At 40.8% G+C, this 13475-nt stretch overlaps 1 protein-coding gene across 1 annotated transcript; it reads right to left on the reverse strand.

Moving 5' to 3' along the window:
- Positions 1-4355: 4355 nt before the first annotated feature.
- Positions 4356-12017, reverse strand: LOC117268612 (uncharacterized). Its single transcript, XM_033645212.2, has 9 exons — positions 11940-12017; positions 8005-8101; positions 7353-7476; positions 7064-7221; positions 6794-6936; positions 6542-6719; positions 6313-6452; positions 5159-5321; positions 4356-4628 (listed from the first exon to the last, which is right to left on the reverse strand). The coding sequence occupies exons 1-9, from the start codon at positions 11981-11983 to the stop codon at positions 4563-4565; spliced, it is 1113 nt and encodes a 370-aa protein (XP_033501103.1). The 5' UTR covers positions 11984-12017; the 3' UTR covers positions 4356-4562.
- Between the last annotated feature and the right edge of the window lie 1458 nt (positions 12018-13475).

The raw sequence follows: 13475 nt of genomic DNA on the forward strand, positions 1-13475 counted from the left end.
AAATTTGAAAGGAATTGGCGATTAACCAAACTGGAAGAATCTCGTTTAATCTGGACAGACAGTCTCAAAACTTATAAGAGGGGCCTCCGCAATGCCAGAGCAAACTATTACTCAGCATTAATAGAAGAAAACAAGAACAACCCCAGGTTTCTTTTCAGCACTGTAGCCAGGCTGACTGAGAGTCAAAGCTCTATTGAGCCTTGTATTCCTTTAGCCCTTAGCAGTAATGATTTTATGAGCTTTTTTAATGACAAAATTCTAACTATTAGAGGCAAAATTCATGACCTCCTGCCCTCAGATGGTAGGCCTACCTATCTAACCTCAAACACAGCTGTAGAATCTAATATATATTTAGATTGCTTCTCCCCAATTTCTCTTCAAGAATTGACCGCAGTGATTTCTTCATCTAAATCATCAACGTGTCTCTTAGACCCCATCCCAACTAGGCTACTTAAGGAGGTCTTTCCTTTAGTTAACACTCATATATTAGATATGATCAATATATCCTTATTAACAGGCTATGTACCGCAGTCTTTTAAGGTAGCTGTAATTAAACCTCTCCTAAAAAAGCCCACCCTGGATCCAGAGGTGTTAGCCAACTATAGACCAATATCTAATCTTCCCTTTATGTCAAAGATCCTTGAGAAAGTAGTCGCAGACCAGCTGTGTGATTTTCTCCAGGATAATAATTTATTTGAGGAATTTCAGTCAGGATTTAGAGTGCATCATAGCACTGAGACAGCTCTAGTTAAAATTACAAATGACCTTCTGATTGCTTCAGACAAAGGACTCGTCTCTGTTCTTGTTTTATTAGATCTTAGTGCGGCGTTTGACACAATTGACCATCAAATTCTACTGCAGAGACTGGATCACTTAATTGGCCTAAAAGGTTCTGCACTAAGCTGGTTTAAATCTTATTTATCTGATCGTTTTCAGTTTGTTCACGTTCGTAATGAATCATCCTTACGTACCAAAGTTTGTTTTGGAGTTCCGCAAGGTTCTGTGCTCGGACCAATCCTATTTACTCTATATATGCTTCCTTTAGGTAACATCATTAGAAATCACTCTATAAATTTCCATTGTTATGTGGATGATACACAGTTGTATTTATCGATGAAGCCAGAAGAAAGTAATCAATTAACTAAACTCCATAACTGCCTTAAAGACATAAAAAATTGGATGAGCACCAATTTCCTGATGTTAAATTCAGACAAAACTGAAGTTATTGTTCTTGGCCCCAAACAACTCAGAGACTCTTCATCTGATGACATAGTTTCTCTAGATGGCATTGCTCTGGCCTCTAGCACTACCGTAAGAAACCTCGGAGTAATATTTGATCAAGATTTGTCTTTTAATTCTCATTTAAAGCAAACCTCACGGACTGCATTTTTTCATCTGCGTAATATTGCGAAAATTAGGCCTATCCTGACCCGAAAAGATGCAGAAAAATTGGTCCACGCTTTTGTTACCTCAAGGCTGGATTACTGTAACTCTCTATTATCAGGTAGCTCTAGTAAGTCCTTAAAAACTCTCCAGCTAATTCAGAATGCAGCAGCACGTGTACTAACAGGAACTAAGAAACAAGATCATATTTCTCCTGTTTTAGCTTCTCTGCACTGGCTCCCTGTAAAATCCAGAATTGAATTTAAAATCCTACTGTTAACTTATAAAGCTCTAAATGGTCAAGCTCCGTCATATCTTAGAGAGCTCATAGTGCCATATTATCCCACCAGAACACTGCGCTCTGAGAACGCAGGGTTACTCGTGGTCCCTAAAGTCTCCAAAAGTAGATCAGGAGCCAGAGCCTTCAGCTATCAGGCTCCTCTCCTGTGGAATCATCTTCCTGTTACGGTCCGGGAGGCAGACACCGTCTCCACATTTAAGACTAGACTTAAGACTTTCCTCTTTGATAAAGCTTATAGTTAGGGCTGGCTCAGGCTTGCCCTGTACCAGCCCCTAGTTAGGCTGACTTAGGCCTAGTCTGCCGGAGGACCCCCCTATAATACACCGGGCACCTTCTCTCTCTCTCTCTCTCTCTCTCTCTCTCCCTCGTATTCTATTACTGCATCTTGCTAACTCGGCCATTCTGGATGTCACTAACTCGGCTTCTTCTCCGGAGCCTTTGTGCTCCACTGTCTCTCAGATTAACTCATATCACAGCGGTGCCTGGACAGCGTGACGTGTGTAGTTGTGCTGCTGCCGTGGTCCTGCCAGATGCCTCCTGCTGCTGCTGCCATCATTAGTCATTAGTCATACTTCTACTGTTATTATACACATATGACTATTGTCACACATGTATGCTGCCAGATATTAATACATACTTTCAACATATTGTACCACAGTAGCCAGAACTATAACTATAATATTATTACTTTCAGTAATGTTGTTGTAAGCTACTGTCATTACCTGCATCTCTCTCTCTGTCTCTCTCTGTCTCATTGTGTCATATGGATTACTGTTAATTTATTATGCTGATCTGTTCTGTACGACATCTATTGCACGTCTGTCCGTCCTGGAAGAGGGATCCCTCCTCAGTTGCTCTTCCTGAGGTTTCTACCGTTTTTTTTCCCTGTTAAAGGGTTTTTTTGGGGAGTTTTTCCTGATCCGCTGTGAGGGTCATAAGGACAGAGGGATGTCGTATGCTGTAAAGCCCTGTGAGGCAAATTGTGATTTGTGATATTGGGCTTTATAAATAAAATTGAAATTGAAATTGAAATTGAAAAGAACATCTAAAAATGAATTTCTCTCAAATATCTATAAAAAAAATCTTTAAATTATTACCTATAAAATATCTAAACAAAATAATTTCTTCCCTATATCTATAAAGTAACTGTCTATTAACTTAATATCTGTAAAATCACATCTTTAAAATGAATATCTATAAAAAGTCTTAAAGTTCTTATATATCTATAAATTAATATCTTTTGAATTAAAATCTTTTAAAATATTTAAAAATGAATTATTTTAAACATCTAGAAAATATCTTTAATATTAATATCAACAGTTAGCTTAAAATTAACATCAGTACAAATAACTACAAATTTATAATATATAAAATTAACATCTATAAAATGACCATACACATATATTACACCAAATATAATTTATTATTTATAAGTTATAATGTTTAATTATTTGAGGCAACAAACGTTGACTGCTGCTACACACTACAACCTACAACAGAGAAACACAAATTAGGTATTTGTGTTTAGGAATAATTAGGTTTGGATTTTTGATAAATATATATAATAATAATGTATAATATATATAAATAATAACAATAATAATATTATATATATATATATATATATATATATATATATATATATGAGTAACTCCAAAATTAATATTGTAAATGATAAAACTACGTCTAGAAAGAAAGAAGGACAAACAAAAGTGAACATAAAGAAAGTAAGTGACATAAAACACAATATTTAACAGTCCTTTTTTCTTTCAAAAATTAATATAAAATATTAAATAAACACATATACTAATAACAGTAATAATAATAATGATGATGAAGATGATGAAGATGATGACACCAACACATATTTAGCTGATTATTTAAGACTCGATGAACCAGTGAGTCTGAGGAGGAGGAAGTGGGTCAAACTGAGGCCTCATAACGAGTGGACACTCTGCTCTCTGATTGGTCAGCTGCCTGAAAACCTCACCAACCAATGAGGAGCCAGCAGGCAGGGCCACGGCTGCGTCCCAGTTTCAGACTACACACTGATTCATACATCACTTCCTGTTAGTGCTGAACTGCGACGTGTGTCAATGTGTTACATGATACAGACAGACACACACACACACACACACACACACACACACACACACACACACACGCACACACACGCACACACAGTGACCTGTGTTGTGTCACCTAATAAACACCAGATCAGTGACACATGATGACCTTTTATTGACCTTTTGAACAGCTGATAACGTGTGACATCACAATCACTGCAGCACGTTTGTATAAACAAGCCATTTAAATGAGTTTTGAGCAGATTAAAAATCAATTAGCAATCAATCAATTTTTAAATCAAGATGGTCTCTTGGCCCTTTGGTCAGGCAGCTACCTAGCTAACGTTACTGTCATGTTGTCATAGAAACAAAACCCACATGCAGCACGTCATTGAAGAAGCACCGGGAGCCCGTTCTTATGAGGTGCTCTCAGCACCCTGCCACCGCTCTTCTGCTGAGGACAAACACCATGTGGATGCACACCCTTCCAAAATAAAAGCCTTGACTCAAAACCAGCTCTTTGTTTGTGTCATGTTTGCTGTGTCGTCCACGAACACTGACTGATGTGATCTCACAGGTTTGATAAATATATCTACAAAACACGTCAGAATCACCAGTGGATTTTTTCTTGTTTGAAAAAGGGTTTATTTATTTTTATATAAAAAACCAACAGGAACAAACGAGAGAGGAGAGTCTGAATCATTGTCACAGCTGAGTCTGAAGCTGCTGTTGGTGGAATATAAAAGAGAGAAAGACAGACATCTAGTGGACATGAGAGGGACGACAGACAGACAGAGAGGACAGACAGGGAGTCAGATCAGAGGACTGCTGCACAGAAACACCAACCACTCAGTCAGACTGAGGTCAGCTCTGTCAGGCTGAGGGACAGACAGACAGACACAGAGACAGACAGACAGACAGACAGACAGACACAGAGACAGACAGACAGACAGACAGACACAGAGATGGACAGACAGACAGACAGACAGACACAGAGACAGACAGACAGACAGACAGACAGACACAGAGACAAAGAGAGAGATCAGTTCAGTTATATATCAGAGTAAGGTCAGTCTCACGTCACTGTCAGTAAATTAAAATCACACGTCGATAACTGAGTCTCAGAATCAGAATCAAAGGACTGATCTTAACAGCAGGAAGCTGCTGCAGCAGCTTGACTACAAGTAAGGGTGCATCCAAGGGACAAAACAGCAGCACGCAATCAAAGAGTATAATAACACATTATGTTTAGACCTTAATCACATCACAAATAACTTGTTACTGCTGACAGCCCTAATTATACAATACAACATGTGTTGATCTGCATTCTGTGGACTTTGGGTTTATTTTCATGCTAATACCTTTATATTTCTACCCTGTAATGGATTACTCCTGTTACTGCTGTTACCTTCAGTCCAGGTGTGTCAACAGGTTGTCCGTCCCTCCGTACTGACAGCAGCCGGGCTCGTCCGCTGCTCGGGTATCCCTCCTCCACCTCCAGGTGACACACCAACGACGCCGACTTCAGGTAGACCAGCACACGCTGAGCAGGACGCCAGTCGATGGCAAAACTGGAGACACAGAAGAGAACAGATCTGTTAGCCTAGCTTAGCACAAAGAGTGGAAGCAGAGGGAAACTGTTAGCCTAGCTTAGCACAAAGAGTGGAAGCAGGGGAAACTGTTAGCCTAGCTTAGCACGAAGACTGGAAGCAGAGGGAAACTGTTAGCCTAGCTTAGCACAAAGAGTGGAAGCAGGGAGAAACTGTTAACCTAGCATAGCACAAAAGCTGGAAGCAGGGGGAAACTGTTAGCTTAGCTTAGCACAAAGAATGGAAGCAGAGGGAAACTGTTAGCCTAGCTTAGCACAAAGAGTGGAAGCAGAGGGAAACTGTTAGCCTAGCTTAGCACAAAGGCTGGAAGCAGAGGGAAACTGTTAGCCCAGCTTAGCACAAAGGCTGGAAGCAGGGAAAACTGTTAGCCTAGCTTAGCACAAAAACTGGAAGCAGAGGGAAACTGTTAGCCTAGCTTAGCACATAGAGTGGAAGCAGGGAGAAACTGTTAGCCTAGCATAGCACAAAAGCTGGAAGCAGGGGGAAACTGTTAGCTTAGCTTAGCACAAAGAGTGGAAGCAGGGAGAAACTGTTAGCCTAGCATAGCACAAAGACTGGAAGCACAGGGAAACTGTTAGCCTAGCTTAGCACAAAGAGTGGAAGCAGGGGAAACTGTTAGCCTAGCTTAGCACAAAGAGTGGAAGCAGGGAGAAACTGTTAGCCTAGCATAGCACAAAGGCTGGAAGCACAGGGAAACTGTTAGCCCAGCTTAGCACAAAGAGTGGAAGCAGGGAGAAACTGTTAGCCTAGCATAGCACAAAGGCTGGAAGCAGGGGAAACTGTTAGCCTAGCTTAGTACGAAGGCTGGAAGCAGGGGGAAACTGTTAGCCTAGCTTAGCACAAAGGCTGGAAGCAGGGGAAACTGTTAGCCTAGCTTAACACAAAGACCAGACAGAGGGAACCATCAGAGTTCAGGTTCTGACATTCACACAAACAGGAAGTGGAGGTTCACCTGGATCTTAATCTCTGGATCTCAGACAGCAGCTCCACCTGACCAACGTAACACTGCATGATCTCCAGCAGGGCAGCTCTCAGCTCAGACCGTCGGCCCGACACGCAGTCCTCCACCAGACCAGCTGAGCCCTCGTCCACCTGCAGACAGACACGCTGTCACTTTAAGAGGAGTTGACCAATCAGCAGACACCTTGATAACATGATGTCTTGTTAGCTGGATCAGTTACCTGCAGTCTGAAGCGGTCGTCGTGGCTCCAGGTGACCGTCAGCCTCAGCGGCTCCAGCTCATTGGAGGACAGGTGAGAGGGGGGGCGTGGCCTGAGCTCCACACACAGCTCTGACTGGTTGAAGGACAACAGGTTGATCTGCATGACTTCCTGTACGGCGGAGACGCTCACCTGCAGCCTGACAGGTGCGACAGGAAGTTAGTGACCAATCAGAACGACAGAGTTAAGGTCATGTGACCTGATGACACTCACTCATCTCTGAGTCGCTGCCAGCTGATCAGGTGACTGAGCGCCACCTCTGACTCCGCCCTCAGCTTGGTCAGCTGATGATCACATGACTGCAAAGCATTCTGGGCCTTCAGCAGAGACTCCGCCAGCTGTTCATGATGCTGCCTCTGAAGGAGACAAGGAGATAAGGAGAGGGGGCACAGAGAGGAAACATGGACAGGAGGAGAAATGAGATGAGGAGAGAAGTCGTGTGTGTGTGTGTGTGTGTGTGTGTGTGTGTGTGTGTGTGTGCACCTTGCTGTGCAGCTGTTGGATCAGGTGTGTCAGTGTGTGTCGTCTGTTGTTCATCTGTTGGATTCTGTCCTGCAGAGATCTGAGCAGAGCCTCCGTCTCCTCCACCCCCGACCTGCTCTCTGCCTTCAGGGCCTTCCACCTGCCCCGAGCCCCACCCTCTGACACACACACACACACACACACACACACACACACACAGAGTTATAAAAACGTACGTATAAAAAATAAGACACAGCTGTTGTCAATGCTGGACATTCAGGCCTCAATATTTGTACAGCTCTGTGTGTACCAGGTTGGGGGGGGCAGGGTTGTGTCATCAGTTGCTGGGCAGACTCCAGACCCTCCAGTAGAGACATCACAGAGTCCAGAACAAACAGCTGACGACCCAGAACCTTCTGGACACGACGGCTGTCCTATACACACACACACACACACACACACACACACACACACACACACACACATATCCAGAGCTGTGACTTTTTGAACGGACCAAATGTACAGAGCTGTAAAGTTGTCCACCATGGTAGCAGTTAGCTGCTAGCTAACCGTAGCTAACTTGTTTGTCCATTGTTTGGTCTGTGACGTAATAGGTCAACAGGAAAAAGGTCCAATACTAACAAGCTGAAAGGGTGCATATCTCCACCTATCGTAGAGGAGTCGCACATACTTGGCTCAATAAATGGATTCCCCTCCCGTGCTGTTGATGGATTCAGATACAGATCTTGACATTTGGGTGCAAAGTATTTTGATTATATGATATTTTATCATAACACATCTGTACTTCTACTAAGTAACATTCTGAATGCAGGACCTGTAATTGTATCAGAGTTTTTCTACACTGTGGTATTAGTACTTTTACTGCAGTAAAATGTTTGACTAATTCTTCCAGTGCTGTGTGTACACAAGCTCGAAGCAGCAGTGCAGAGAGTGAGACCTACCGTCAGGTGGAGGACCATCCTGGCTGCTTCAGAACAGTCCGGATGCTCCGAGTCTCTGCAGGGATCCAGGAGAGTCGCATCACAGCGCTGCAGCACACTGACATACACACATACACACAACACAGCATCATGGGTGTTAAATTAATACACTCTGACTCACACAACCCTGTTCTTCTTAACTAATATATCATCATGTCATATCATGTCATGTCATGTCACGTCGTGTCATATCATGTCATATCATCTCATGTCGTGTCATGTCGTATCATGCCATATCGTGTCAATCATGTCGTGTCATGTCGTATTGTGTCATATCATGTCATATCATCTCATGTCATGTCATGTCGTATCATGCCATATCGTGTCAACCATGTTGTGTCATGTCATATCATGTCATATCGTGTCATGCCATGTCGTGTCATGTCGTATCATGCCATATCGTGTCAACCATGTCGTGTCATGTCATATCATGTCATATCGTGTCATGCCATGTCGTGTCATGTCGTATCATGTCATATCGTGTCATGTCATGTTGTATCATGTCATATTGTGTCATGTCATGTCGTATTATGTCATATCGTGTCATGTCGTGTCATGTCATATCGTGTCGTGTCATGTCGTATCATGTTATATCGTGTCATGTCACATCGTGTCATGTCATATTGTGTCATGTCATGTCATATCGTGTCATGTCACGTCATGTCATATCATGTCATGTCATATCATGTCATATATCATATTCCTGTTCATTCTGCTACTTTAATTCTCTCACAGCAGTCTGAGGATTGATTTATGAAGCTTGGGTAACAGTGTGCTCTTATTTTGAAATAAAAGCAACATGAGTGGAGAGTTGAAACAATGAGCAGCACTGATATGATTGGCTGAGTGCTGATCATGTGACCACAGTTACATGAGGTAGGTGTGTCATCAACCTGATCTCAGTTTCTGAGGTGTTACTGCCAGTAACTCTCAGGGTTTCCACACTTCAACCTGTCTACGTCTAATGTTGGTGCGTGATTGATGAGGTTCTCCTCGTTGTCATGCAAGAATCTTTTTCTGCCTTTTCATTCACACTTTCTTAAATAAATTTGGCTTTTTGTTAGGGATGCATGATACTATCAGCACGTCATCATATCAGCCAATATCAGCTTGAAAAAGAAAAGAGAGAAAAGAAAGAGTGGTAAAAGTGGATATATCGATATATTGGTGTCTCTTGTCAGCAAAATAAGACGTCAGCATATTTGGATACTGGCAAAAACAAAATCCAATATTGTGCATCACTACTTATGATTACTTCAAATGTATTAATTCTAATTCCATTAAGTTTTATCATGTGACAGTTCAGGTCAGTTTTCATTCTGAAAATGTAAATGTGATCATTACAGATCGTGGTGACTTTACAATAACCTGCATGTTACTATCAGCACTCACATGATGAACCTCATGAAGTGAATCATTTAGATTTGACAGTGAACAGCAAACTGTCAAACCTCCAGCAGGTGTTAAGGACGTGTTGCCATGACAGCAGGTCCAGATACAGACCGACAGAATCCTGATTCATGTCAAATATCCGGATAACTCGGTTATTGTTGAACGATTAATGGGGCTCTGCTGAGATCATCAACAACAGCCGTTAGCTTCAGTTAGTTTCATTTAGCATTCATCTAATCTTCCCTTTCTTTCAAAGATCCTTGAGAAAGTAGTAGCAGACCAGCCGTGTGATTTTCTCCAGGATAATAATTTATTTGAGGAATTTCAGTCAGGATTTAGAGTGCATCATAGCACTGAGACAGCTCTAGTTAAAATTACAAATGACCTTCTGATTGCTTCAGACAAAGGACTTGTCTCTGTACTTGTTTTATTAGATCTTAGTGCGGCGTTTGACACAATTGACCATCAAATTCTACTGCAGAGACTGGATCACTTAATTGGCCTAAAAGGTTCTGCACTAAGCTGGTTTAAATCTTATTTATCTGATCGTTTTCAGTTTGTTGACGTTCATAATGAATCATCCTTACGTACTAAAGTTTGTTTTGGAGTTCCGCAAGGTTCTGTGCTCGGACCAATCCTATTTCCTCTATATATGCTTCCTTTAGGTAACATCATTAGAAATCACTCTATGAATTTCCATTGTTATGCGGATGATACTCAGTTGTATTTATCGATGAAGCCAGAAGAAAGTAATCAATTAACTAAACTCCATAACTGCCTTAAAGACATAAAAAATTGGATGAGCACCAATTTCCTGATGTTAAATTCAGACAAAACTGAAGTTATTGTTCTTGGCCCCAAACAACTCAGAGACTCTTTATCTGATGACATAGTTTCTCTAGATGGCATTGCTCTGGCCTCTAGCACTACCGTAAGAAACCTCGGAGTAATATTTGATCAAGATTTGTCTTTTAATTCTCATTTAAAGCAAACCTCACGGACTGCATTTTTTCATCTGTGTAATATTGTGAAAATTAGGCCTATCCTGACCCGAAAAGATGCAGAAAAATTGGTCCACGCTTTTGTTATCTCTAGGCTGGATTACTGTAACTCTCTATTATCAGGTAGCTCTAGTAAGTCCTTAAAAACTCTCCAGCTAATTCAGAATGCAGCAGCACGTGTACTAACAGGAACTAAGAAACAAGATCATATTTCTCCTGTTTTAGCTTCTCTGCACTGGCTCCCTGTAAAATCCAGAATTGAATTTAAAATCCTACTGTTAACTTATAAAGCTCTAAATGGTCAAGCTCCATCATATCTTAGAGAGCTCATATTGCCATATTATCCCACCAGAACACTGCGCTCTGAGAACGCAGGGTTACTCGTGGTCCCTAAAGTCTCCAAAAGTAGATCAGGAGCCAGAGCCTTCAGCTATCAGGCTCCTCTCCTGTGGAATCATCTTCCTGTTACGGTCCGGGAGGCAGACACCGTCTCCACATTTAAGACTAGACTTAAGACTTTCCTCTTTGATAAAGCTTATAGTTAGGGCTGGCTCAGGCTTGCCCTGTACCAGCCCCTAGTTAGGCTGACTTAGGCCTAGTCTGCCGGAGGACCCCCTATAATACACCGGGCACCTTCTCTCCTTCTCTCTCTCCCTCTCTCGTATTCTATTACTGCATCTTGCTAACTCGGCCATTCTGGATGTCACTAACTCGGCTTCTTCTCCGGAGCCTTTGTGCTCCACTGTCTCTCAGATTAACTCATATCACAGCGGTGCCTGGACAGCGTGACGTGTGTGGTTGTGCTGCTGCCGTGGTCCTGCCAGATGCCTCCTGCTGCTGCTGCCATCATTAGTCATTAGTCATACTTCTACTGTTATTATACACATATGACTATTGTCACACATATATACTACCAGATATTAATATATTATTATTAATTATAATATTATTACTTTCATTAATGTTGTTGTAAGCTACTGTCATTACCGTCTGTCCTGCATCTCTCTCTCTCTCTCTCTCTGTCTCATTGTGTCATGCGGATTACTGTTAATTTATTATGCTGATCTGTTCTGTACGACATCTATTGCACGTCTGTCCGTCCTGGAAGAGGGATCCCTCCTCAGTTGCTCTTCCTGAGGTTTCTACCGTTTTTTTCCCCGTTAAAGGGTTTTTTGGGGAGTTTTTCCTGATCAGCTGTGAGGGTCATAAGGACAGAGGGATGTCGTATGCTGTAAAGCCCTGTGAGGCAAATTGTGATTTGTGATATTGGGCTTTATAAATAAAATTGATTGATTGATTGAGTTAGCGTCGGTTAGCTTCAGTTAGCTACAGTTAGCTCACTAATGGAGCCGTTAATTCTCATATTTTCAGCCGCTCAGTTTTACAAACTGACCCATGTGAGACATGAAACACCGTCAGGTCGGTAAATAACATGTTAAGCTCTCCGTGTGACTCCTACTGAGCCGTGAATGTTAAATATAAAGTTAAATGTTAAACACTTACGCCAGAGCTTCGGCCATTTCTGTTTTCAAATATCCGCGGCACATCAAGCGATCTGATTGGCCGCTTGATGATGACGTTTGGCGCGTTGAGCCAATCAAACAGTATTGAAATCAAACCTTTATTGTCACTGTTTCTGGTGGACATTCACAGTGACGTCTGGTGACTGCAAATAAAACTGCATCAAAATACAGAACTAAACAAAAAAAAGCAATTAAAAAAATAAATAAATAAAATAAATGACAGAAGTGTGTACTGTGATTGAATTAAACATTTTAATATTGAAGATAAAATACAAGTTGAGATCTGATATGTATTTAAAATACTAACATTTAAATATGTTTTAGATAAAAGATAAGATCCACCTTTTTTGATCCCACAATTGAGAAATTCCAGTGTTACAGCAGTCAAGGGGAAAGAGTCAGATTAAAGATTTCAATATTTAGAAACTTAAAAATAAAAAAACTAGGCATGCAAAAAAAAGTACAAAAAATACAAGAAACAGCAACAATAATAATAATAATAATAATAATAATAATAATAATAATAATAATAATATGGTTAGTTAGTTATCAACTAATAATATTTAGTTATGGATGTTGATATTGTGGCAGTGTAATGTCCAAGATCCTTAAAAATACAACACATTTTATTTTTCTGTAAGTTTACAAATGCATCTCTTTAAGAACTGATAAGTAAAATGTGCAAAATAGAAGAGACTGAGGCTGCAGCTCACAGACAAAAAATCTCAATGCTGAAGCTGAATATTGAACAGTTCTTTTTAAATAAGGATGTTTATAATTAAATATAACAAATGGTCCAATAGTAGATATCCAACACTCACCAAAAACTGTTTATCATGTATAATCGGGTTTATTAATGCATCTGTTAATGATAAGTGAAGGTGTATGAACAGATAATGAAAAATATATTTAGAATAAACTGTAAAATAGCAAAACAGCTGTAATAATATAAAATATGTCTTAATAGAAATTCTAACAAATACTGAACATTAAATAACATTTGAAATATCCTAATATCTGCTTACAGCTACTTTTTTTAATTAACTATTTAATTATAGTTTGTATCTTCTTATTAATGCAGCAGTAAAGTGTTACAGATATAATACATGAAATCTAAAAAAAAATGTAAAGTGTGTTTGCTGATCCTGTGAGTTTATTTATCTCCTTTAACTTTAGCTTATATTGTAGTTATGCTATGTTGCGTGTGAAATAGAGTGTGGTGAATGTGCTAGTAAAGGTAGTATCAGCACTGTCTCTACCTGGAGCTCGCATGTACGGAGCCTGGGTTTGTTGAAGGTGGCAGTGCTGTTTGGGCTGAGAAAGCCATGTGTAAGTAAGGTAAAGGAGGTTGTTGGGTTGGTGTGGGGAGCAGTGAGACCTGGCATTAGGGGAGTGTCTCTGGGACGCCAGAGATCACTGTCTAGCCTCCTGGAGGTGTCGTGGGACCAACTAGATGAAACACTGGTGAAAGGAGGTTCCCACCTGATGACCCCAAAGACATGTTAGTTATCACTGC

Source organism: Epinephelus lanceolatus, chromosome 18 (assembly GCF_041903045.1).
Source record: "Epinephelus lanceolatus isolate andai-2023 chromosome 18, ASM4190304v1, whole genome shotgun sequence".
NCBI classification, from domain to species: Eukaryota; Metazoa; Chordata; class Actinopteri; order Perciformes; family Serranidae; genus Epinephelus; species Epinephelus lanceolatus.

Bases quoted from the DNA above. Each gene is read 5' to 3' on its own strand.
- LOC117268612 (XM_033645212.2), bottom strand. From the start codon at position 11,983: ATGTGCCGCGGATATTTGAAAACAGAAATGGCCGAAGCTCTGGC. The intron at 7,477-8,004 runs GTAGGTCTCACT...GTGTGTGTATAG, and splicing joins GGATGGTCCTCCACCTGACG to GACAGCCGTCGTGTCCAGAA. The intron at 5,322-6,312 runs GTGAACCTCCAC...CTGTGTCTCCAG, and splicing joins ATCCAGAGATTAAGATCCAG to TTTTGCCATCGACTGGCGTC.